General features: G+C 38.8%; 1 protein-coding gene across 1 annotated transcript in view; it reads right to left on the reverse strand.

The window, feature by feature from the left end:
* The window catches only part of MIB1 (MIB E3 ubiquitin protein ligase 1), a 132722-nt gene extending 108317 nt beyond the window's left edge, over positions 1-24405 (reverse strand). Inside the window, exons 1-2 of the mRNA XM_007974474.3 lie at positions 24063-24405; positions 737-908 (exon numbers count right to left, since the gene is read on the reverse strand). Of these exons, the coding sequence (XP_007972665.1) occupies positions 737-908; positions 24063-24291 (401 nt within the window). The 5' untranslated portion in view covers positions 24292-24405. The remainder of the gene's footprint in view (positions 1-736; positions 909-24062) is intronic.
* Positions 24406-24760: the final 355 nt, after the last annotated feature.

Raw genomic sequence — 24760 nt, forward strand, 5'->3', positions numbered from 1 at the left:
ATTACTCAGTTAATAAGTGGCACGATTATGATCTACACCAAGAGAGTCTGACTCCAAAATCTATTTATCTACTCCTACTCCTAGCTGCCTCCCTATGACTGTCTGGATTCCTGCTCCTTTGCATTATCTGTATCTACATGAGAAGATCCCATCGCCTAAAACTCTGCGCCCGTTAACAATGAATACTCCTCTCTCATTGCTCCTAAGACACTTAATACATACCTCTAACACAGTCTAAAACATCACATGACAACCACTGATTCACTATTTCCTTTAATTTGTAAACTCCTTAAGACTACTAGGTGTCTTATTTATCTTCTAGTGTCCATAAACATAGTAGATCCCGTGTAGTCCTAATAAATGAGTCCTATTGACTCAATCAATGGGCCCTACCATTCATCTGATATCAATTAACAGAATAGAAGGCATAGTGAAAAGAAAATAATTGCTATCTCTTTGGATGCCCTTGTATTTCCAAATGTACAGTAGTGCTAACCCTCTAAGCCAGAGAAATAATAGTCCAGATTACCTTGGAAAAGTACAGACAACTCCATCTTCACAGAGCTCTTCACTTGTTATATGGCAGATTGGTCCACATCTATCCTACTATTTGGTACCTCCTGTTACTAAACCAACTGTCAGAAGCTATTTGCTAATCCTATTTTTAAGGCCCAGAAGTACATAACTTGAATACAAACAAAAACCCTCGGTTGAAGAAAAAAAGGGTACTCCCTACCTCTCACTTCCTGGTGTAGTAATTCGGTAAAAGCGATGTCTTAAATGATGTTTATCTCCATGATAACACACTGTGCACAAATCATAATTTGTACACTCTGCACATTTCCATCGAATGCCAATGATCGGTTGCTGGCGGCAGGTATCACACATGGTTCCATCATGCTTGATGCCTATTAAAACAAGGACACATGCTCTGATTAACCTCAAAGTTTATTTATCTGAATATTATTCCTTGGGGGAAAAAAATAAGATCAGAACATTTACAAGATACTCTAATCAACTGGGATACAACACTTCAAATTTAACACATATAGCTTCAAGATAATGGATCTCAACTATTTTAATCAATGCAGTTATATTTTCCCTTTGCTTCCTTTTTCATTAGTAAGAACACATCTCAGTAACTCTTTCCTCATTCTCATCCACAAACTAGAACTTATGTTCGACACACAGAAAGAAAGAATCCTTTATCACTAAGGAGATGTTTCAGACTACAAAACCTCAGAAATCTTTGAAAGAATTTTCAACTATTTTCTAGGTAAACAATTACTCCAAAAGAAAAGACCATTTTGCCCTTTCAATATCATGGAAACAAACTATCAATTAACTTAAGCATTTACTACCCTTAGATATTGACAAGATTTTCCCATAGTCAAGAAAATTTAGAAAATGACTAGGAAACAAGTTTCCCTATTTTAAAGGAAACAATACACTATAGTGGGGTTTTATCCCCTTAGGGAACAAGAAATAATAAGCTCTAGAAAAAATAAACACTTGGTAAAATGACCTCCACTAAAATTAATCACATGGATGAATGAGACAGACATTAGAACTATAAAAGGTACCAATATAGGTAATGAAAACAACCTTCATTTTCAGGTGAAATAATTGGGGGTAAAACTGCTTTACTATTCTATTGTTATATTAGTATCACTTGTTCAATAAATAAAAACTAGGATTTTTTTTTTCAACAATATGTGGCTTGTCAACATCAGTGTCACTACTTTATAAACACATCCTGAACGGTCAAGCTCAATGCTGAACAAACAAGGGCTGTATTATCTGTGCAAAAGTGACATTCTCCTGGATTCAAGTTCTGACTCTGTCTGTATTTACTTTTACGCCCTTGAAAAGGTCGTTTTATCAGAAGTATTTACGTATAATGTGTGTGTTGTGTTTTTTTGTGTTTTTGTTTTTGTTTTTCAAAATAATTGCAGGGAGGCAGAGAGAAAGTAAAGTGGGATTCAGGTAAAACAAGATTAGCCATGTTGAAGCTGGGTAATGGGTACATGGGAGTTCATTACATTATCTTTCTCTTTGTATCCATTTAGAACATTTCCATAATTAAATAGAAGAAAGGAGCCCTTTCATTCTCACAGCCTCATCCCCTTTGGAGAATGTAATATATTCTTTAAAGGTGAGACAACATGTTCTAAAAATCAAATAACATGCTACATATGTAAAAACTAGAGTACAAAAGTAGTCATATTACTAACATAATACACTATTGCTACTTCCTGATAAGGAAAAAAAAAAAACCCCTATGTTATTCATTTTCTATATTCAGATAACCAGATTCTAAACAAAGGGCCAAACTTGAGTGTATGCCTGTTTTGAGGGAAAGGGAGGGGAGGGGCAAGGATCAGGAAGGAAGAGGGAGGGAAGGCAGGAAAGAGGGAAGCAGGGAAGGAAGGAGGAAGGAACGAACACCTGAAAGAATTGGGATATTAATGGACTACAAAAAGCCTGATACCCCAACATCAAATATGTTTCATGTGCAATCCTTCTGCAGTCTCCTGCCACATAAATGCTTGACTGTAGGGAGAGAAGACAGTAGACATGAGTGTCTACTGATTCATTCAGAACTATTTCTTTATTCCTACTGCAGGCATGCCCTCTGCTGCTTTCAAGTATCACTCTTAGAGCCATGTTCACACCACTGCACTCCAGCCTGGGCAACTAAGAAAGACTCTAACTCAAAAAAAATTTAAAAATTACAAATCACGCCTGCTGTAGTGTGGAGAAAAAAGATATGAAAAAAGTAAAAATGGCTAGAGAAAGGGAGTTAGGTTAAAAGAAGTTAGTAGCAGCCCAGCTAAGATAATGGTAGCTTAAATTAAGGTGATGACAGTAGAAATTGAGAGAAATGGGTTCCAGAGATATTTAGGGCTTGGTAGCTATGGGTCGGGAGACAAAAGATATAGAGGATATAAATGAGAAAGTCTAAACGAGATCATTCAAGAGAAAACAGGTGAAGTAGTAGAGATATTTAGCAATTAAACAGTACAGTAAACTGAAATCTAGAACTGCTCTGCTTAAAAACTAGAATGGGGTCACCAACAAAAAATAAGAATATCTAATTAAAAAATACAAGCCCAGGTCTCCATTGATAGAAATTCGCCTGAGAAACTAAATAGGAAAAAGAATCAGGAAAAGTTCCACAGAAATGATGGATGAGTGGATCTTTCAAAGAAAGGAAGAAATCACAGAAAAGCAGAGTATGTTCAATGAACCAGGAATGACTTTGCTTAGCAGAAACATGCAATACAGCCAGAGACTTGGAGATAAATTATAGAGTCAGGCTAGAAATTAACAAGATCAGACATGATTTCTAACCTGTATACAATACGGTATTTAAATTGCTATCTCAAATGGTAAAAACAAGCGTATGTGATTTAAGAATTTACTTGTATAACTTACTATCCACTTAATATTCAAAATCAACTTAAATACTCTGGGGCCAATATTCTCATCTATAAATTAAGAAAACACTTTCTTTCACAAGGAAAGAGACATTGTGAGGCTAAATTGTTAGACACTCCTAGAAACAGAAACTTCATTTAAAAAAAGAAAAAAAATTAAAGTGATAGGTAAACACACTTTGAAAAACTTTAAAGCAAAATATACATATAAAGAATTATACTGCACTTAACTTCATCTTAATATAGATTTAGTAAATGCACTAGTCATCTATTTAAATAATACAATCAGAATCATCAACTATCCCAGACAAATTTTGCAATACTTATACAGAAATCAAAGAGTTTAATAAAAGTTTAAATTTTTCAGAGACTGTATATGGGGAACATTTAATTATTCATCTGTGAATTAAAAGATTAAAATAAATAAAAACTTCTAAATAGCAATTATATACCGTATTACTAAAGTAACTAAAGTAATTTGAAAGTTGGTTTGTGTAAAGATTTGCTTAGGTTCCTTCATGTTTTTGTTTGTTTTTAGTTTAAAGTGACACACACGACATCTCTGATGCTTATACTTCATGTTAAATGCTCCTGCTCACCCAGCTGCTTCCTAGAATTAATATACACTCAGTGTAGAAAACCTGGAAAACCACAAAGGCTAATCCCATCAGCACATCCGGGGAATTATCTTTCTAGTTTTTATATTACATGTATCATACAATTTAGATGCAAAAATGTCACATTGTAGTTTCTGGCAAACTACTTGATAAAATGATATTTTACCATGTCAGTAATAATTCTTCTACAACATGGTTTAATAACTGTATAGAATTTCCCTTTATGGATTAACATAATTTACATATAACACTGGTTATGTTAACTTTTTGTCTTTATCTGCCACAAACAAATATCTTTGAATGTGCCTTTTTTAAACATTGAAGGCAGGGTCAAAGTCTTTGACGACATTTGAAACACTGTAAGTGCCGTATATAGAGATTGCATCCATTTATATTTCCCTTTCAGCAGTATCTGACTGGCTTTCTTGACACATCTTTAGCATGTACTGAAGTAGTATTTTTAATGTGTGCCAATTTGAGAAGAAAAAATTGGTATTTCTTGTTTATTTTCTTTTTTAAATTCTAAAATTAATAACACACTTATCATAAAACTTTAAACAACCCAAAAGCATACAGAACAAAATGTGAAAGTCCCCCATCATCGTGGACTCCCACCCATTGTTAGCAGTTTGGTGGGGGTTTCCAGATTGTTTTCTGGGTACACATTTTCTATGTGTGCTCTCGTCGGCGTGTGTGTGACTTCTAAGGCTTCATGCTTAGAAAGACTTTCCTTAAAATGGTAAAATATACTATTCAACTCTTAACCTAGCACTTTTATGGTTCTCTCAGAACTGGCTCAGAGCTCCTGGTGCAGGCAGGTTGTGAATCCTGAGGGGAGAGTGACAGACAGACACAGACAGACAAGCAACATACATATGCCTTGCCTTTTGTGACCAAACCTCAGAATTCACAGTGTTACTTCCTCTTTACTCTATTAATTGAGGCAGTTACAAATGTCTACCCAGGTCCACTGAGGGAGGGAAGCAGCCTCTTGAGGTGGAATATCATTGTCTCCTAAGAAGAGCACGTGAGATGGGATGTAGATTGGTGCAGCCATCTTTGAAAAATACCATCTGGCATGCCTCTCCTCCATTTTAAATATAACTTGGTTTTCCAGGAATAGAACTGTGTATAATGCCTATATAAAACAGGGGTATGCCTGTATTTCAGTATTAAAATGTGAATTTAAAAAACTAATTAAATGGATTGTTATAGTTGGCATTTCTCTTTAAAAATGGCAGTTCTATGAAAATTTAATACTCAGTTTAATAGCCCTGCACCAGACAACTATGACAGTTCTTCAAAATCTTTTTCTGTTTATGGGTTTCACAATTTACCTTTAAAAAAAAAAAAAAAAAAACTTCGTGTGACCTAGAATAGTTCTGTACCTAATTTTGTAAACTTCTGATATTTGTGTTAGAAGCAAAAATATAGAAATAATTATAGAATTATTTTTCCAAAAGTGGACATTATACGGAAGTGATTACATATTGATTTAAAGCAACCTCACTGCCACACACCTGAAGTTAGATTCTAATAACCGTATCTGTTTTAGCACAGGAAAGCTGACGAAAAATATCACAATTAATATCAAATACCAATGATAGTAAAAGTCCACAAAATGGCTAAGTTTCTGAATAAGGTCTAAAATAAATCTGATTTAGTTCCATCATCACAAAAAAGTAAAATGCACTAAACAAATCAGTACTCACTACACACTTAAGAGGTTTATCCTGAATTTATCCTGAATTAACTGTGCAGCTCTTCAGATGTGACTTGGTTGATGAAAGATGTAGGGAAAATGTATCCCCAACTACCCCACTCAACAACAACAACAGAAAAAAACTGTCCAGTTTGCAACCACTGCCTCATTTACATATTTTTCATTTCTAAGTTCATTTTCCACAACATACAATGATAACAGTCATGAGCCCATAATCTATGTACAGGCTTTCTTTAAAAGGAACCATTTAAACACACAATGACAACCGGTTTAAAAAATTCTATAATTCATGGTTTTAAAGAATACCTCAGGAAAACCATTAATGCACACAAAAGCACATCCAATTGCTTTCTTGGTTCCCACAGTTCAAATGCCAACAAAGCTACTGAACAGCTGTGAAACAGACTAACACTAAGAATTGAAAAATGTAAACAAAGCAACCCATTCCTCTACCAAAATGAGCACTACAGAATTTTTAACGAGAATACAATTAATTGACTTTGAAACAAAAGTTGATATTTAAAGAAAACATAAAACAGAAGAAAGGGCATTAAATAAACAAGACCAACATTTCACTAATCTCTTACTGTACCGTGGTAGCTTTTTTGTTTCCCTCACTACATCCACCCAATTCATTTTCATCTAAAACCATGAGCCCTGGCAAGAGTTTTGCCTTAAAAATTTTTATTTCATAAAATTTAACTCCTTAACTGAACCTTTTTTTTTTTCCTTTTTTTTCCTTTCTACAGAATACCATATTACCCTAAGGAGTTAATGCCCTTTTCTCCTTTGCTAAGCTTTATGAAGACATCTGCCACCGTTAAATGAACCACCTGATAGCTTTTGACTCATTCTACTAATACTCAAATGACCATCTGCTCTAAGTTTTAATGGTATCTTGCCTGAGTTTAATAATTTAGAGAATTTGTATAACTGAAGTATTTTTGTTGGAAAATTTTATGAATATAGTAAAACATGTTGCTTAAGATCAATAACTACATTCTTAACAGACCTAATGAAAATAGCTCAAACTCACAAAGCACTGATTTAAGTAAAATGTTAAATTTCTGGGTAGAAATGATGGCTGAAAGAGAAAAGTAGAGTTTTCACTACAAGCAGTTAAATACATATGAAGTGCTTCAACAACAGAACAAAAATCTCTAAATTATCACTTCATAAAACAGTAAAAGTAAAAAGTAAACAACATAACTGTTCATTAACAACAGAATGGATGGCCGGGCGCGGTGGCTCAAGCCTGTAATCCCAGCACTTTGGGAGGCCGAGACGGGCGGATCACGAGGTCAGGAGATCGAGACCATCCTGGCTAACCCGGTGAAACTCCGTCTCTACTAAAAAAATACAAAAAACTAGCCGGGCGAGGTGGCGGGCGCCTGTAGTCCCAGCTACTCGGGAGGCTGAGGCAGGAGAATGGCGTGAACCCGGGAGGCGGAGCTTGCAGTGAGCAGAGATCCGGCCACTGCACTCCAGCCTGGGCGACAGAGCGAGACTCCGTCTCAAAAAAAAAAAAAAAAAAAAAAAAAAAAAACAACAGAATGGATATATATATTAGGGATACAATGGAATATCAAAAATGAATGTTCAACAGCCACACAATTCAACATGGACATACCCTTCACCATAATGCTGAATTTTTAAAAATCTAGAATACAAAGGCCAGACACGGTGGCTCACACTTGTAATCCCAGCACTTTGGGAGGCCAAGGCAGGCGGATCAAGAGGTCAGGAGTTGGAGACCAACCTGGCCAACATGGTGAAACCCCATCTCTACTAAAAATACAAAAATTAGCTGGGCCCAGTGGCGCACACCTGTAGTCCCAGCTACTCGGGAGGCTGAGGCAGGAGAATCGCTTGAACCCGGGAGGAGGAGGCTGTAGTGAGCCGAGATCACGCCACTGCACTCCAGCCTGGGCAACAGAGCCAGACTCCATCTCAAAAAAATATATATATATGTAGAGAGAGAGAGAGAGAATATATATAGAGAGAGAGAGAGACAGAGAGAGAGAGAGAGAGAATACAAAATGTTGAATGTAAATACATATTATTTACAGATATAGAAAAATGTGTAACATAAAGAAACTCATGGGAATGATAAAAACTAATTTATGACAGTTGGTTACCTTAGGAGAAGAGGGGAAGGAATGCAAGTGAGAAATACTACACAGGGTGTTCAAATGTGTTAGTAATGCTTTCTTTCTAGATAGATTCTAGTTATTGGTTATATTATTTATTTATTCACTTGTATATGCTAAATATTATGCAATAAATTTTAAAACTTTTCTTAAAAAGAAACATTCCTTCTAGACTAGTATGGTGCCTAGCTATACCCTAAACTTTGCCCAAATTCAAAGATTTCACCTAACATCAAAAAAAATGTACAAGTCAGCCAGGCGCGGTGGCTCATGCCTGTAATCCCAACACTTTGGGAGGCCAAGGCAGGTGGATCACGAGGTCAAGCGTTCAAGACCAGCCTGGCCAACATAGTGAAACCCTATCTCTACTAACAATACAAAAATTAGCCAGGTGTGGTGGCACACGCCTGTAGTCCCAGCTACTTGACCAGCCTAGCCAACATGGCAAAACCCCATCTATACTAAAAATACAAAACTTGCCAGCCACGGTGGCGTACACCTGTGATCCCACCTACTCGAGAGGCTGAGACAGGTAGATCACTTGAACCCGGAAGGCAAAGGTTGTAGTGAGCCAGGATTGCGCCACTGCACTCCAGCCTGGGTGACAGCAAGATTTCATCTCAAAAAAAAAAAAAAAAAAAAAAAAAGATTTTTATACCTTTTAAAATAACTGCACTAACTGGTAAAAACTCATTATTTGATTTTAGAAGCACAACACCTGTGTACCTTGAACTACTGTGATTTCATTTTACAGGTGACGAATGAAGGCTCGAAATGGGGGGAAAAAATGACTGACAGACCAAGATTCGAATCTCCACCATCAACTTACTACTCGTGGAGTCTTGGGCAAATTAGTTTATTTCTCATGGCCTATTTTATCATCAATAAAATGAAGTCTAACAAACAATGAGATAAAGTATACAATGCCTGACACATGACTGGAGCTCAGTAAATGTTAATTCATTCCACTAGTTAATAGGCTTGCTTGATAAAATCCTTGATTTCCTGGCTCCTAAGCTACTGCATTTTCTACTATCCCCTGCAAAGAAACTGGGGGGTAAGGGACAGTAAGGCTCCATGATGTAAAATATTACGATTCAAAGCTCTCTGGATTTATTATCACTAGCCCTGCAAAACTGCCACAAATCAAACAATAATTTATTTTGATATTACAAAGTCTCTGCTCCATTTCTTGTTGGTTTAGGAACAAAATTATTATCAAGACAATAAATCCACTCCTGGAGGAAACCAAATACTCTTATCATAAGTGTGCTCTGAGAATATAAATGAATTCTAACCCAAGCAAATATCCATGAAAGTAAATTTGCTTTTAAAAAGTAATAAATATATAAATAAGTAAGTATTCCAAAGCCAAAAATGAATGCCTGGACTATCTGCTGTTTTCCATTTCTTATGACATTATCTCCTCCACTAATTTAAATGCTACCTTATCTTAGTCATGTTCCACAAGTCTATTTTATAAAAGTCAGTTGTTGGCCGGGCGCGGTGGCTCACGTCTGCAATCCCAGCACTTTGGGAGGCTGAGGCAGGCGGATCACGAGGTAAGGAACTCGCGACCAGCCTGACCAACACGGTGAAATCCTGTCTCTACTAAAAATACAAAAATTAGCTGAGCATGGTGGTGTGTGCCTGTAATCCCAGCTACTCAGGAGGCTGAGGCAGGAGAATGTCAAGAACCCGGGAGGTGGAGCTTGCAGTGAGCCAAGATCACGCCACTGCACTCCAGCCTGGGCACAGAGCAAGACTCCGCCTCAAAAAAAAAAAAAAAAAAAAAAAAAAAAAAGGCCAGTTGTTTAGAATTCAGAACCCATTTTCCCTCAGAAACAAAAGTTTAAAGGTAACTTAGGTACCAGACTAGTTCACAAGAACCTGTTTACACTACATAGCGCTAATCTGCAGGCTTATAAAGATAAAACATGTTGTGTTCCTAGTTCCATCTGAGGAAATGGCTAAATTGCTCTAACTATATTCCCAGACATGATAAGACAAGCTAAATGATGTGCAGCTGTATGAATGTATGTGAGTAAAGAAATGGGTTTAAAAGAATGAGGAGGAATGTTCTTAAAGAGCCATTTTCCTACAAGTACTTAAAATGCACAAGCTCCTGTTTGATAACTTAAAGCAATGGTTTCCAAAAGTGAATTAAATGACCCAGGAGATACAGAAGATGACCTTTGAAATGCAAGAGAAAATCCTTTATCTGTCCACAATCCCTTATCTGTAATGCCAAAATCCAAAAAAACTCCAAACTCCAGAACAGTTTTTTTAGTAAGTTAGCAGCAAACTCATTTAATGGTAAACTCTCATCTGAACAAACAAAAGGCTACATACAGAATATAGTCTTTATTTATCCCCTTAGAATTATTCCTTCTGTGCTTTGCTGCAGAAGTATTAATGTATTTATAGGCTGTAGCTGTAGATCTCAAAGTGCATGTTATGTGTTACATGGCAAACACACCATATAATGCTAAAATCCAAAAGTTCATAAACTCAGTGCCAAGCATTCTCAAAAAGGTGTTGTGAACTTCCCTTAAAACTTCAACTTTTATATTTACTTTTTTTCCTAAAAACAGAAGAATAAAATTAAGTTTCACTCATTGTAAATCAGTCTATTGACATTAACATCCTAGTGGGTCCCTGAAAAAAACCCACATGAAACACCTGCAACACAAAAGGTATACTGAGGGTGAGTGGGAGTTTGAGAACATGAGGGAGTTAACAAAGCTCCTCTGCATTGTGTGCTTCTGGCACATTAACACACGCTGCAGCTTTTGTGTACCTGCTTCGGCATTTTTGTGGCATATACCCTAATGATACAAAATGTCACTGATTACCTTGAAACAGAGTACTTAGAAGAGTCAAAATTAAGAATGAGTTTCATATTTTTCTTTTACAAAATAATAGTGTTGCAAAACTGTACACTTATTCTGTGATGAAAAATAATTATTGGTGGTGTACCCCTTAGAAATTTTTTTTTTCTAATTACACCTACTGAATCTGTCCCTTCCAAGGAAAGGTGATATCTGACAATAAATGTCAGATGCTTTCCCAAAGAAACTAGCATGAACAATGTGAAACTGATTTTGGATGTTAGAGCTATTTCCATCATTACATAGTTCTTAATGCTGAAATGATGTGTAGTACCAACAAACTCATCTGCATCCTGAAAAGATGGTAATATTTACTTAATTTTAAATTCAATGGATATTTAATTCATTTGTTCAAAATACAAAAGTGAATGTCTTCCAATTTAGTCTGCAAGAAATGATTAGCATCAGAAAAGATGGGCAATTACCAGCTAAATTTCAATGGAAATTTTTACTTAACTGGTAAATGAGATAGAAAAATAAGAATCAAGATTTAGTAAACACATTGTATTAGGATCCAATCAGGAAATAGAAACCATATAATACACCACCCCTAGAAGTGGGAAAACAACGGGAAAAGGAAGGACTTACAGAAGAGGCCCCAAGGAACTAGGATATAGACCTTTAAAAAGGTGCTATGACTGGTTGATACAGGTGTCCCGGAGGAGGGTACAGAGTCCAGTTTTGCTGTTGTCAGAAATACAGTAGACCCTCCTTATCCAAAGGGAATACTTTCCAATACTCCCCAATGGATGCCTTAAAGTGCAGATAACACTGAACCCAACTGCTGCCAAATAGAACACATTTCTGTTCACGTCTTCCAAGCACAAATTTAGTGCTGTTTCCATCTTAACTAAGCACTTATGCACTGTGGCCCTAATTTTTGTAGTTTAAGATGTGACAGCAAAACTAACATGAAATTTATTTTTCTTTCTTCACAATTTCATGGATAGACAGATCATTACTGCAGATCTCAGAATCCTCAGCACAGGATTTTTTCTATTTCCCTGAGAACTTTCACCTTTTTACTTAAAGGATGCTCTTGATGGCTTCTCTCTGACCTGTCTGAATTGCCAACATCACTACTCCTTAGCTTTGGGGCCATTATAAAGTCAAATAAGGGTTACGTGAACACGAGCCCCACAATACCATGACAGTTGATCTGATAACAGGCAGCTACTAAGTGACTAAATAGGTGGGCAGCATAGGCAGTGTGGGGAAGCTGGACACGCTGACAGATTTGGTCCCAGGCAGGAGAGTTCATCACACTATTCAGAATACTATGCAATTTAAAACGTATGAATTGTTTATTTCTGGAATTTCTGATTTTATATTTTCAGACCATGGTTGACCTCAGATAACTGAAAATGAGGAAAGCAAGACCATGGATAAAGGGGGACTACTGTATGTAAACTAGAATCAGATACTGAGGAAATCGACATCCCATCCTAGCCTGCTGGGTGGAACGACACCAAACAGGAAAGAGCAAGTCAGATTCCCAATCTAGCCTTCCAGTCTCCCTCTAGTGCCTCCTACTGGCAGAGCCAACAGGCATCCAACTGGCAAAGGAGAAATACAGTGTGCAGAACCAGTCCAGCCTCACAGGGCAGAGATGGGGGTTAGGAGGTGAGGTTAATAACCAGCATACATCCATCAGAAATGCACTTTTTGGCCGGGCACTGTGGCTCACACCTGTAATCCCAGCACTTTGGGAGGCTGAAGCGGGTGGATCACTTGAGGTCAGGAGTTCGACACCAGTCTGGTCAACATGGTGGAACCCCATCTGTAATAAAAACACAAAAAATTAACTGGGCGTGGTGGCAGGTGCCTATAATCCCAGCTACTAGGGAGACCGAGGCAGGAGAATCACCTGAACCTGGGAGGCGGAGGTTGCAGTGGGCCAAGATCGCGCCACTGCACTCCAGCCTGGGCAACAAGAATGAAACTCTATCTCAAAAAAAAAAAAAGAAAGAAAAAGAAACACACTTCTTTTATTAGGCTCTATGATCTGTCACTGTGAGGTCTCTGTTTTAGCTACAGCATCCAGTAAAACCAAGAATTGAAACAAACAAAACTTAGACTTGACTTACTATTAAATTGAAATTTTCAAAAATAAAATCAAATTGGTCTCATCTCATTTAAAAAAAAAAAAAAAAAAAAAGATTTTGAGCCTGGGCATGATGGCTCATGCCTGTAATTACAACACTTTGGGAGGTCGAGGTGGGTGGATCACTTGTGGTCAGGAGTTCAAGACCAGCCTGGCCAACAAGGTGAAACCCCGTCTCTACTAAAAATACAAAATAAGCCAGGTGTGGTGGCAGGCACCTGCAATCCCAGCTACTTAGGAGGCTGAGGCAGGAGAATCGCTTTAACCTGTGAAGCAAAGGCTGCAGTGAGCCGAGATCGTGCCACTGCACTACAGGCTGGGCAACAAGAGCAAAACTCCATCTCAAAAATAAATAAATAAAAATAAAGAATATTTTGAGAAACAAAATACCAAAATATCATTCTGAAGGTTTAATCCTTTCAGTCTATTCATCCTTTTTCTACATATATTTTTCCATAAATAATTTTTTAGCCTTTCAAAAATTTACATTAAAAGCACAATATTCGGGTAGGGAGGGGGCAGAAAAAACAAGAAAAACCACAGTATCTATGTTAGTCCTTTGAAACTTGCTTTTTCACTCAACATATATTTTGCAAACATACATCCAATTCTTCCACTTTAACTGCTAATATTTTCCTTATTTATGTTTTCATTAGTCTGTATATAAACTTTTAATAATTCCCCAATTATTATTTTTAATAAACAATATTGCAATGAATTTCTTCATACACATCTTTATAAATATGTGCCTGAGAATCTCATGAATATACACCTGGAAGATGTTTTCAGCTGCAGAACATGTGTTTTTTGTTTTCTAATTTACAAGATGTTGCCAACTTGCTTCTCAAAGTGGTTGTACGGACTTACTCTACCACAAGGCCTAGAGAGTTGTTTCCCTATATTCTTCATTAATACATACTATAATTTGACTTTTAATTTTTGTCAATCTAACTGAAGTGAAAAGATATCTTTTGTTTCATTTGTATTTCCCAGGTTACCCATGAGTTCGTTGTGTGAATATAGTTATTAGCTTTTTCAAAGCCAGAGAAATATTTATATTTAAATTTATCTAATCCATTCATTTCCTAAAGGAAAAAGACAGCTGGTTGGCCCAATTCTAACTACTACCTGAAAATTTTCTGCCTTACCAGGTAATGTAATTATCCATGACCACATACAAACATAAATATTAATAGGTCAATTTTTCTCATTAAATAAAAAAAAACTTTATAAAAAAACTAACATTTCAGTAATTTGAATACTAACAATGATATGATAGTTGAGTAGATATGACAATGTCACATCTTCTGCCAAAAGCAGAGCTTGTCCTCAAGAGCAGAGCTGGGACTTTGGGCCAATGTGTTTGGAATAAAGAATAAAAGATAAAGGACCCCAGTACTACTGTAACAGTAAAGTTTGACCAGCTCAAACTGGAGGATCTGACAGCCTTATATGAAGCTCAATTACTTGCTTTAACAACAAAAACTCTTTCATGGGACTAATATGTTTTCTTACAAGAAGCTAAATATAATTATATGTAATAAACTACCTGTGACATATTGTGTAGACACACACACACACTCCCAAAAACCTATTAATGTCCAACAATGGTATTACATTAAGTTAATCAAATAACCACAGCATGGACTAGCATAGGACTTCTCATATCCAACATTAAATGCTAGAACAGGGAGGCAGTTCTGACAGAAAAAGATTTTGAATAGAATTGTATATTCAACCAAATTATCAGTCAGTTTTGGGGGTGAGAGAGACAGTGTAGCAAAATAAAGCAATTTTCAGGCCTGCAAGGACTCAAACTCCTATAAAGAAAGAAAAGGGAAAAAAAGGGAAGAAAGGAAGGGAAAAGGATTTTTCCCCCAAGAAAATGAGAAGGGAATGACATGAGATACAGTATAAGAAGGAGTAATAAGAGAGAACTACAATTTTAAATCCAATTAATTACTAATAACATAACTCTGAGCCGGTGTGGTAGCTCACGCCTGTAATCCCAGCACTTTGGGAGGCAGAGATGGATGGATCACTTGAGGTCAGGAGCTTGAGAGACCAGCCTAGCCAACATGGTGAAACCCCATCTCTACTAAAAATACAAAACTTTGCTGGGTATGGTGGTGCATGCCTGTAGTCCCAGTTACTTGTGGGGTTGAGGTAGAAGAATCACTAGAACCTGGGAGTCAGAGGTTGCAGTGAGCCGAGATCGCACCACTGCACCCCAGCCTGGGTGACAGAGACTATGTCTCAAAATAAATAAATAAATAAAATAATAATAATAACTGTGACGTTTAATGCAATTTTATGAGCAAATCTTTTTTTTTTTTTTTCTCCTCTGTTTGAGACTGGGTCTCATTCTGTCACCCAGGCTGAAGTGCAATAGTATGATCTCAGCTCACTGCAACCTCTGCCTCCCAGGATCAACTGATTCTCCTGCCTCAGCCTCACCACCAAATAGCTCGGACTACAGGCACACACCACCATGGTGGGCTAATTTTTATATTGTTTTGTAGACACAGGGTTTTGCCATGTTGCCCAGGCTGGTCTCAAACTCCTTGGCTCAAGCAACCTGCCTGCCTCAGCCTCCCAAAGTGCTAGGATTACAGGCGAGAGCCACTGTGCCCAGCTGAGCAAATCTTACAACATAAAAAGAAGCAAGTATTTACAGGAGTATGGTGGGGGAGAGAGGACAATGCAAACAAAAATTTGGGACTAATTTTCCTGAAAATTTACATAAAACCAACACAATGAAAAAGGTAAGAGGTATGGGGCAGGAGATGGCACAGTGGCTCACATCTGTAATCGCAGCACTTTGGGAGGGTGAGGTGGGTGGATCACCTGAGGTCAAGAGTTCCAGACCAGCCTGACCAACATAGTGAAACCCCATCTCCACTAAAAATACAAAAATTAGGCTGGGTACGGTGGCTCACACCTGTAATCCCAGCACTTTGGGAGGCCGGAGGATCACAAGGTCAGGAGATCGAGACCATCCTGGCTAACACAGTGAACCCCGTCTCTACTAAAAATACAAAAAATTAGCCATGCACGGTGGCATATGCCTGTAGCCCCAGCTACTCGGGAGGCTGAGGCAGGAGAATGGCGTGAACCTGGGAGGTGGAGTTTGCAGTGAGCAGAGATCTTGCCACTGCACTCCAGCCTGGACAACAGAACGAGATTCCGTCTCAAAAAAAAAAATACAAAAATTAGCCAGACATGGTGGCACCCGCCTGTAATCCCAGCTACTTGGGAGGCTGAGGTAGGAGAATCGCTTGCACCCAGTAGGAGAATCACTTGCACCCAGGAGGTGAAGGTTGCAGTGAGCTGAGATCATGCCATTGCACTCCAGCCTGGGTGACAGAGTGAAACTCCATCTCAAAAAAATAAAGAAAGAAAGAAGTATGGGCAGGAGTAATTAAGAGACTGACTAGTTTTCAAAAAAAACTAATGCAAAAAAACACTAATTTTTTTATCTGTTTGTTACATATTAAAAGGTAATAATTAACAGAGCAGAAAAAAAGGTGATAAAATTTCTAACTCACTGGTTAAAAAAAAAAATACAAGAAAACTGGAAAGTTAAAAAGTAAGGTAGCAGCCAGCTGCGATGGCTCATGCCTGTAATCCCAGCAATTTGGAAGGCCGAGGCAGGCGGATCACCTGAGATCGGGAGTTCGAGACCAGCCTGACCAACATGGAGAAACCCCGGCTCTACTAAAAATATAAAAAATTAGCTGGGAGTGGTGGGGCATGCCTGTAATCCCAGCTACTCGGGAGGCTGGGGCAGGAGAATCACTTGAACCCGGGAGGCAGAGGTTGCAGTGAGCCAAGATCGCGCCATTGTACTCCAGCCTGGGCAATAAGAGGAAAACTTCGTCTCAAAAGAAAAAAAAAAAAAGTCAGGTAGCAGTCATCAGAAAAAATGTATCAGTTGCCACAACACATATGAACAAGTTAAATTCCTCTATTAAAAGACAAAGGTTCTCAAAGTCAGTGAAGATAATATTTAACCATGTCATTTATAACAGAAATTGCTATAACAAATCAATTTAAAAGCTAAAAATTAGTAAACAAAGGTATATATACACAAATATACTTGTTGCAGTGTTGTTTAAAATGACAAAAAAGAAACACTATAAATGTCTATCAAAATAGTTAAGTAAAATATTTTTTAACTGTTAAATACCATGTACCTAATAAAAAGAATAAGACAGATTCTTATGTGCTAACACTGCAAGATGTCCAAGACAATATATATTTAAAAAGAAAACTGAAGAACAGTACGTATGGCATACCTATATGGGAATACATATATATTTCTCTATAAGTAGTTAAGTTTAACACATAAAAATAACTGTCACCTTATTTTACCATATAGGAAGTACATATTAGATTACTTATAAGGAAAACAGAAAACATATACGTCAAGTAGAAAAAAGGAATGAAACAAAACTATGTATACCATAAAACCTTAGCTGTGCAAAAAGAACACACTAGAAAGAAACAAGCAGGGCTCAGTGGCTCATGCCAGTAATCCAGGCAATCTGGGATGCTGAGGTTGAAGGATCACCTGAGGCCAGGAGTTTGAGACCAGCCTGGGTGATACAGCAAGACCCCAACTCTAAGAAAAATAAAAAATAAAAAAAATTAGCCAGGCTCGGTGGAGTGCACCTATAGTCCTAGTCACTCGGGAGGCTGAGGTGGGAGGATCACCTGAGCCCAGGAACTCAAGGTTGCAATGAGCTACAATCACATCACTGCACTCCAGCCTGGGCAACAGAGTGAAACTCTTTTTTTAAAAAAAACAAAAACAAAAACAAAACAAAACAAAAAAAACAGGCCGGACACGATGGCTCACAACTGTAATCCCAGCACTTTGGAAGGCCAAGGCAGGTGGATCACTTGACCTCACAAGTTCAAGACCAACCAGGGCAACATGGCAGGACCCTGTCTCTACAAAAAAATACACAAATTATCTGTGCGTGGTGGTGCGCACCTCTAGTTCCAGCTACTCAAAGGCTGAGGTGGGAATGAGGTGGGAAGATGGCTTGAGCCCAGGAGGCGGAGGCTGCAGTGAGCTGAGACTGCCACTGCACTCCAGCCTGGGGGACAAGAGTGAAACTCCAGAAAGAAAGAAGAGAAAGGGAGAAGGGGGAGAGAGAGAAAGAGGGAGAGAGGGAGAGGAGGAGAGGGGGAGGGGGAAGAGAGGGGGAGAGAGTGAGAGAGAGGAGTAGGGAGGGAGAAGGGGGAGGGAGAAGGGAAGAAAATAAAAATTAAAAAAGAATGGTTTTGAAAAGAGCACTAAACAATTTACAACAGGATATATCACAAAGTTTCATTTCTAAATTGGTTTACATTTCATTATCAATTTTCCAACAAGCAAAATATTACAGGTGGTCACGTTTCTGAATGACTATACTATAAAAGAAAAAGAGAATGATACAGAGGAAAAGCAATGAACTGGCATTCATCCCTACTATCTGCCACTCACCAGCTTTGTGACTGAACAAATTTCTTAATCTCTCTCAACCTCAGTTTCCTTTTATCTTGTTTTAGGATAATATCTATCTAATCTCAGGTCCAATGAGTCAAAAGCTCTTTGAAAAGTGTGTTTGATTCAGAAAATACTCATCCAGAGACATGGCTCTGCTAGAAAATGGAGATACAAGAATAACACAGACCCTTTCCCTTAAACTAATAATCTAGTGCAAAAGACAATTACAACACAGCATACCCTGCTATAACAGATGAAAGCACACGTGTGATGAGATCACACTAGCTAGCAATTAAAGAGGGTGGAGGAGAGAGCCTGGTGGATGGCTACCTGAGAACACATTCAAAAAGAAACATCTAATCTAATCAGAGGGACAGGCTGGAAAGTATAGGATCAAAAATATACATTAAGATAGCATTACACTTACAAAAAGTACATATATTAGAAAGGTGTTACATGCTCCTTTATTTCAGTTGTACACAATTCTCTTCTCCCCAACTAATAATGCCAATCTAGTTTTAAAAACATGTGTTACCAACAAAAAATCAAGGCTTGAAATCTGTTGAAAGGAAAAGGAGAAAACAGAAACGCAGGGAATCTCAAGTAGACAAATAGTCACTCAGTACTCTGCTGTTCAAAGTGTGTCCTTGAACCAGCAGTATCTGCATCACCTATGAGCTTATTAGAAATATTCTCACAGAATCCCAGACTTACTGAATCAGAATCTGCATTTTAAAAGGTCCCCAGGTGATCTGTGTGCTTTAAGTTTGAGAAGTACTGACACAGGGGTCTACTAGTTGATTTCTTGAAGTCCTCAGCTCAACCAAGCTGCAATCTACAGGGACTATTAAGAACTAGATAGACTTCCATAATTTACAACATTGTTTTAGTGGAGGAAATAAAATAAGAAAGACATTTTACAGAAGTCTTTAAAATAGGTAGGATATATGAGGAAATAAAAGTTTTCCTTACAGATGTCATTAGTAAAAAACATTCTGTAATATTTCATCCCTTCCAGGTGTGGCATCCTGCTGCCCAAACATTGTTCCCTCAAGTCCTGTTTTTTCCTACGGCTTTGTGTCCTGACAAATACCCTTTTCTACTGTAGTTCTAGAAACAGATCAGAATAGGGGACTCAGAAAAGGAAAAGCTGAGGATTATTAATTCATTTCATTTTTTTTTTAATCCAGGGTCAGCCCTTTTAAACCTTCAATTGAATACAAAACATCTGAGAAGTTTTTCCACGTATGACCGGAGAGGCATTCTTGCTAGTGGTCAAAGAAAAGGACAAAGAACTACTCCCAAAACAGTTTGAATAAACAATGACCCGAAGCTGGTTTTGAATAAAGCTGATTTTCTATACCTTTAACTTTGTATTATCTATACCAAGAATGACAGAACCTTAACAGGAAAGCTACATTCATTTTCTCCATTACCTCTGGTAACACTACAACAGTGTAGTCAAGTGAACACAAAGCAAGCATAAATAAAAACACATTTCTCCCCAACTCCTATAAAATCAGTGCCTAGATGATAAAATGTCAACTACACCTACTTGACTACAGACTTTACAAAATTAAGTCCAAACTAATTAAATAATATCCCATATAGTCCCAAAATCTTCTTGCTCACTACAAATGAGCCAAATGAATCTGGAAACAAGATAGAAGTTATATCACTCAAACAGATACTAAATGCTCCTCTCTGCAAAGTTTAACTATCCTAGACCATAAATTCAAACATATCATGCATGTCCTGAAAGAAAAAATAAAGCTGATATGCCAAAATATTACAGACCCGCATACAACTCCCAGACAAAATCTTCAAAATGTAGTGAAAAAAATCGTATCAGAAAGATTCACAATGATCCAACCACTCCAGAATCCTTAACTCCCAGAAAAGTTGCAAGGAATCTTATGCTGAAGGTTACCCATTTCTTAATTCTCAATCATACTGCAATAAATTTTCCATTCATATAATGTAGGTGGAACTAGGGAACAAAGGATGAATAATCAAAGGCAATCTCAGTTCTCCCTCTGATAAATATAATGCATTTTTTTTTAATTAAGCACAAAAATATGTCACACACAAAAATATAGAACGGGCTAAGTGCAGTGGCTCACACCTATAATCCCAGCACCTTGGGAGGCTGAAGCTATGGATCACTTGAGGTCAGGTGTTCGAGACCAGCCTGGCCAACATGGTGAAACCCCGTCTCTACTAAAAATATAAAAGTCAGGTGTGGTGGTGCATGCCTGTAATTTCAGCTACTCAGGAGGATGAGATAGGAGAATCGCTTGAATCTGGGGGACGGAGGTTGCAGTGAGCCGAGGTCACACCACTACATTCCAGCCTGGACCACAGAGGGAGACTGTCTCAAAAAAAATAAAACTGTGTGTGTGTGTATATAACACCTATGCACTCACCACGGGGTAGGTTTAATCCCAGAACATTACCAAAATACTTAAAAGCCCCTGGTGTACTTCTACCAATTGTGCTCTCCACTCCCTTCACCATAAGGAGGTCGTTCTTCAACTAGGGAAATCCTCAAGACCCTTTGAAGGGCTTCATGAGGTCAAAAGTATTTTCACAATAATACGTAAGATACAAGTTATCTTTTTCATATTGGCATTACATTGCTGGTACAAAAGCAACAGTTGGTAAAATTTCTGGTGACTTAGCCGAGTTAACATGGTCATTAATGAGACACATGGATACTATGTACCTCCTGGTATCATGCACTAACGAGGGTAAAACATCATTTCTACGATATTCTTGCCGAAAATACATAATCTGAATTTAATCATGAAAAAGCAGCAGAAATACCCAATTTGAGAGATAACAAGATTGTTTTTCATTACCTTGACACTGACTAAAGACTGAAGAACTCGCCCAGATTGGAAGAGACCACTAAATGCAACGTGTGATCTTGGATCAGAAAAAGAATATTAGTAGGACACTAATCATAACTACTACATATAATTTGAATAAATGAAATTTGAATAAGGTGTATAGGTTAGTTAATACGGTATTACCGTATTAGTGTTAATTTTCTGGTTTTGATCATTGTACTTGCTAAGATATTAACAGCTGCAGAAGGTGGGTAAAGGGCAAAAGGGAACTCTCACTAGTTTTGTAATTTTTCTGGAAGACTACAATTGTTTCAAAAACAAAAGTTAATTTTTAAAATGTTAATTTTATGCAAACAAATATCAAGTACTTAATAAATATTGAGTAAATCTTACAGAATGTAACAAAATGTCAGTGAACACTGATTATTAAATCTTTTGAAGAAAAAAAAAAACACTGAAAGTAGTAGTATAGTACTGGGGCAAAACAAGAGCCAGGAGCTTACAATTTTGTTCAATTCTTTAAAAAAAAAAAAAAACCTGAAGAATTTAAACCATAGAAATTAAAATATATTTCAACAAGTATTTCATATGAAGGTTGGCTGTCCTGTGTCCATCCTGCTCTTAAAAGGTTTATTAAAAGATTAGATGAACAAGATAAACCACTACATATAACAATATATAAAATTATCTTATTAAACAAAGATTCTAAAAGTTACTTCTGAAAAAATCTACCTTTATAGTAAGATAAACTATTAATATGATAGATATACCCCATACTACAAACATATAGATAACATTACTATCCCTTCAAAAATCACCGTAGTAAAGAATCTGTTACATTTTACCCTAGATATTTAAATTTCCTCATAAAGCTACAATTACTGATACCAAGAATTCCTCCAAATACGGGTTGTGGTCAGGCTTTAGTTTGAGCTAGCACGACAACAAAACTTCAAGGCTGCAGATGACAAAACAAAACCCTGTCTCAAAAAAAAAAAAAAAAAGAGTAGGCAGAAATTAGGCCTCAAACACTGTTGCTGGCAGTGTCAATTCATAAAACGTCTTCAAAAAGCAATTAGTCAATATCTACCAAAATGTTAAATATGTGCAATGTTTTGATGCAGCAATTCCACTTCTTCAGAAATACTCAGCACATATGCATAAGGATATATGTGCAAGGACTTATTCACTGCATCACTGTAAAGAAAACATGAAATAATAAAATGCCCATCGATAAACTCCTGGTTAGATAAATCACCGTATCCAATCACTGGAATACTATGCAGCCATGAAACAATGGAACAATTACCAATATAATTTAGTGAAAAAAACAAAAATGCAGAGGAGTGAATATAGTTATCATTTGTACTTAAAAGGGGATTAGATTTATAGTATAGTCACACACATGCTTGCCATGCAATAGAGTATTCTGTAAGACTACACAAAAAAACTGATAACAATGGCTGCCCCTTTTTGGGCTGTTGAATCTTTTCATTTTCTTCTGGTCATGTACATACACTCTTTTTAATATTCAGAAAGCTATCTAAAGCCTGACCTTGTGGCTGACTCCTGTAATGCCAGCATTTTGGGAGGCTGAGATGGGAGGGCTGCTTGAGGTCAGGAGTTCAAGACCAGCCCGAGAAATAAAGCGAGACAACTGTCGCTTTAAAATTTTTTTTAATAACTGTTTTTAAAAAGCTAGCTAACGAACACAATTTGTTGAATTAGCTGTTCAAAAATTGAGTTGGCTTGTGTTAAGTTCTTTATTGCTACTAATCATAACTATGAGCCCATTCCAAGATTTGTAAGGCCTTGCCAAACTCAATCAATGTCTCAGAAGCAGCTCATTTAGGAATACTGAAAAGTACCCAATTTTAAATGTGAACTATTTTCTACAGAATCAAGGATAAATAATACCAAAGATGAATCTATATGAAAATGAATTTAAAATTTATTTTGTGAAAGCAAGCCTTTGGTTTAATCATTTAGAAACTCTAGCGTCAATAACAGACCCCTAAAAGTCACTAATCAAGATTCACTAATCAAGGATCCTGACTCACTGCTAGGTGAATGGGTAAGATTCTGACATCACCTTACTGAGACAGATGTTAGTGTAACAAAAAATAAAATCAGGTGTCCCCTGTGCCGATCTGCCACTTGAAAAAAGTATTTAACACAAAGAAATGCTTCAAGAGCTCAGGCTGTTTTTCCCTCTATTGATATAAAGATACAAAATATGGATGAAAAATCATTCCACAGAGTCCCAAGTAACATTTGGCTACTGAACTCCAAGTCATTCTGTGTCACAGGCGGTAAGAAAAAAGGCATCTCCACAAATCCGAGGTATCAACGGCCCCTCGGCAATTGTAAACGGTCAACTGAGCACCATATGGCAAGGCAAGCCTCCCTTCAGACAGTTATCACTTGGTGGCTGATTAATTTCAATGGCTTATTAGATAGGCCTCTCCAGACTCCTTCCCAAGAGGAGGAGTCGGGTTGGGGGAGCTGTGTCTGCTCTCTTCCCGGTGCTTTGTGTTTTCCAGGCTTGAAAGCATCCCGCTGATGGTGCTTCCATCATTTCCCTTGGGGGTAGGGGGTCTTTTCTGTAAGTTTTTGTTCACCCGTTCTGAACCCAGAATTCCCTTGGCGCTTTCCCTCTCCGCTCACTCCAGCCGGGCGCTGCCCACCAGGTGTCCCACCGCAGACCTCTCCCCGCGCCACCGACGTCCACGGCAGCTCGCCCCCTCCCCCCGCGCGCGCAGGCCCGGGCCGGGTGGCCGCGGCTTACCGGTGGGCGCGCTGTCCAGGATGCGGAGGTCGTAAGCCCCGGAGCAGCGGTAGTTGGCAGCGGTGCCGTTGTCCCACACTACCACCACCTCCTCGGGGCTCTCGAAGCTCCGGACGGTGCCCACATGGCCCTCGCCGCCGTCCTGCTTCCCCCACTTCCAGTCCGGGCCGCGCACTACCCGAGCGCCAACCCCTTCCACCATCACCCGGTTATTCCGGGAGTTACTCATCGGGGCCCGGGCGGTGGGCTCCGCCGCTGCCGCCGCCGCCGCCGCTGCCGCCGGGGGGCCCGTGAGGGAGTTGGGCCCGGGCCGGACTCTCGGCGCTGGCGGGGGCGGCAGCGAGCCCCGGGGGACGTGGGAATAACTCACGGAGGCGGCGGCGCGGTCCCCGCGGAGCCCAAAGCCGCTGGCCAGCCGTCGCCGCCGCGCCCCCCACTCGGACTGGAGGGCGGCCCGCGGCTGCTCGGAGGCGGCGGCTAGCGGGCGGAGGGGAGGGGGCCGTGGGCGGGGACTCTCCCGCTTCCTCCGGGCTCCCCGGCCAGGCTACAGCGACGGCCGCCAGGAAACCACGCTCTCCCCCGGCCGGGAGCGCGAGGAGCGCAGGGGGCCGGGGGAGGTTAGCCCGGGAGGGGCGGCGAGGGCGGCGGGGAGCAAGCTTAACTGCCGGCCTTTCTGCGACCCCGGGCCCTGGCTCCGG

This window comes from Chlorocebus sabaeus, chromosome 18 (genome assembly GCF_047675955.1).
Source record: "Chlorocebus sabaeus isolate Y175 chromosome 18, mChlSab1.0.hap1, whole genome shotgun sequence".
NCBI classification, from domain to species: domain Eukaryota; kingdom Metazoa; phylum Chordata; class Mammalia; order Primates; family Cercopithecidae; genus Chlorocebus; species Chlorocebus sabaeus.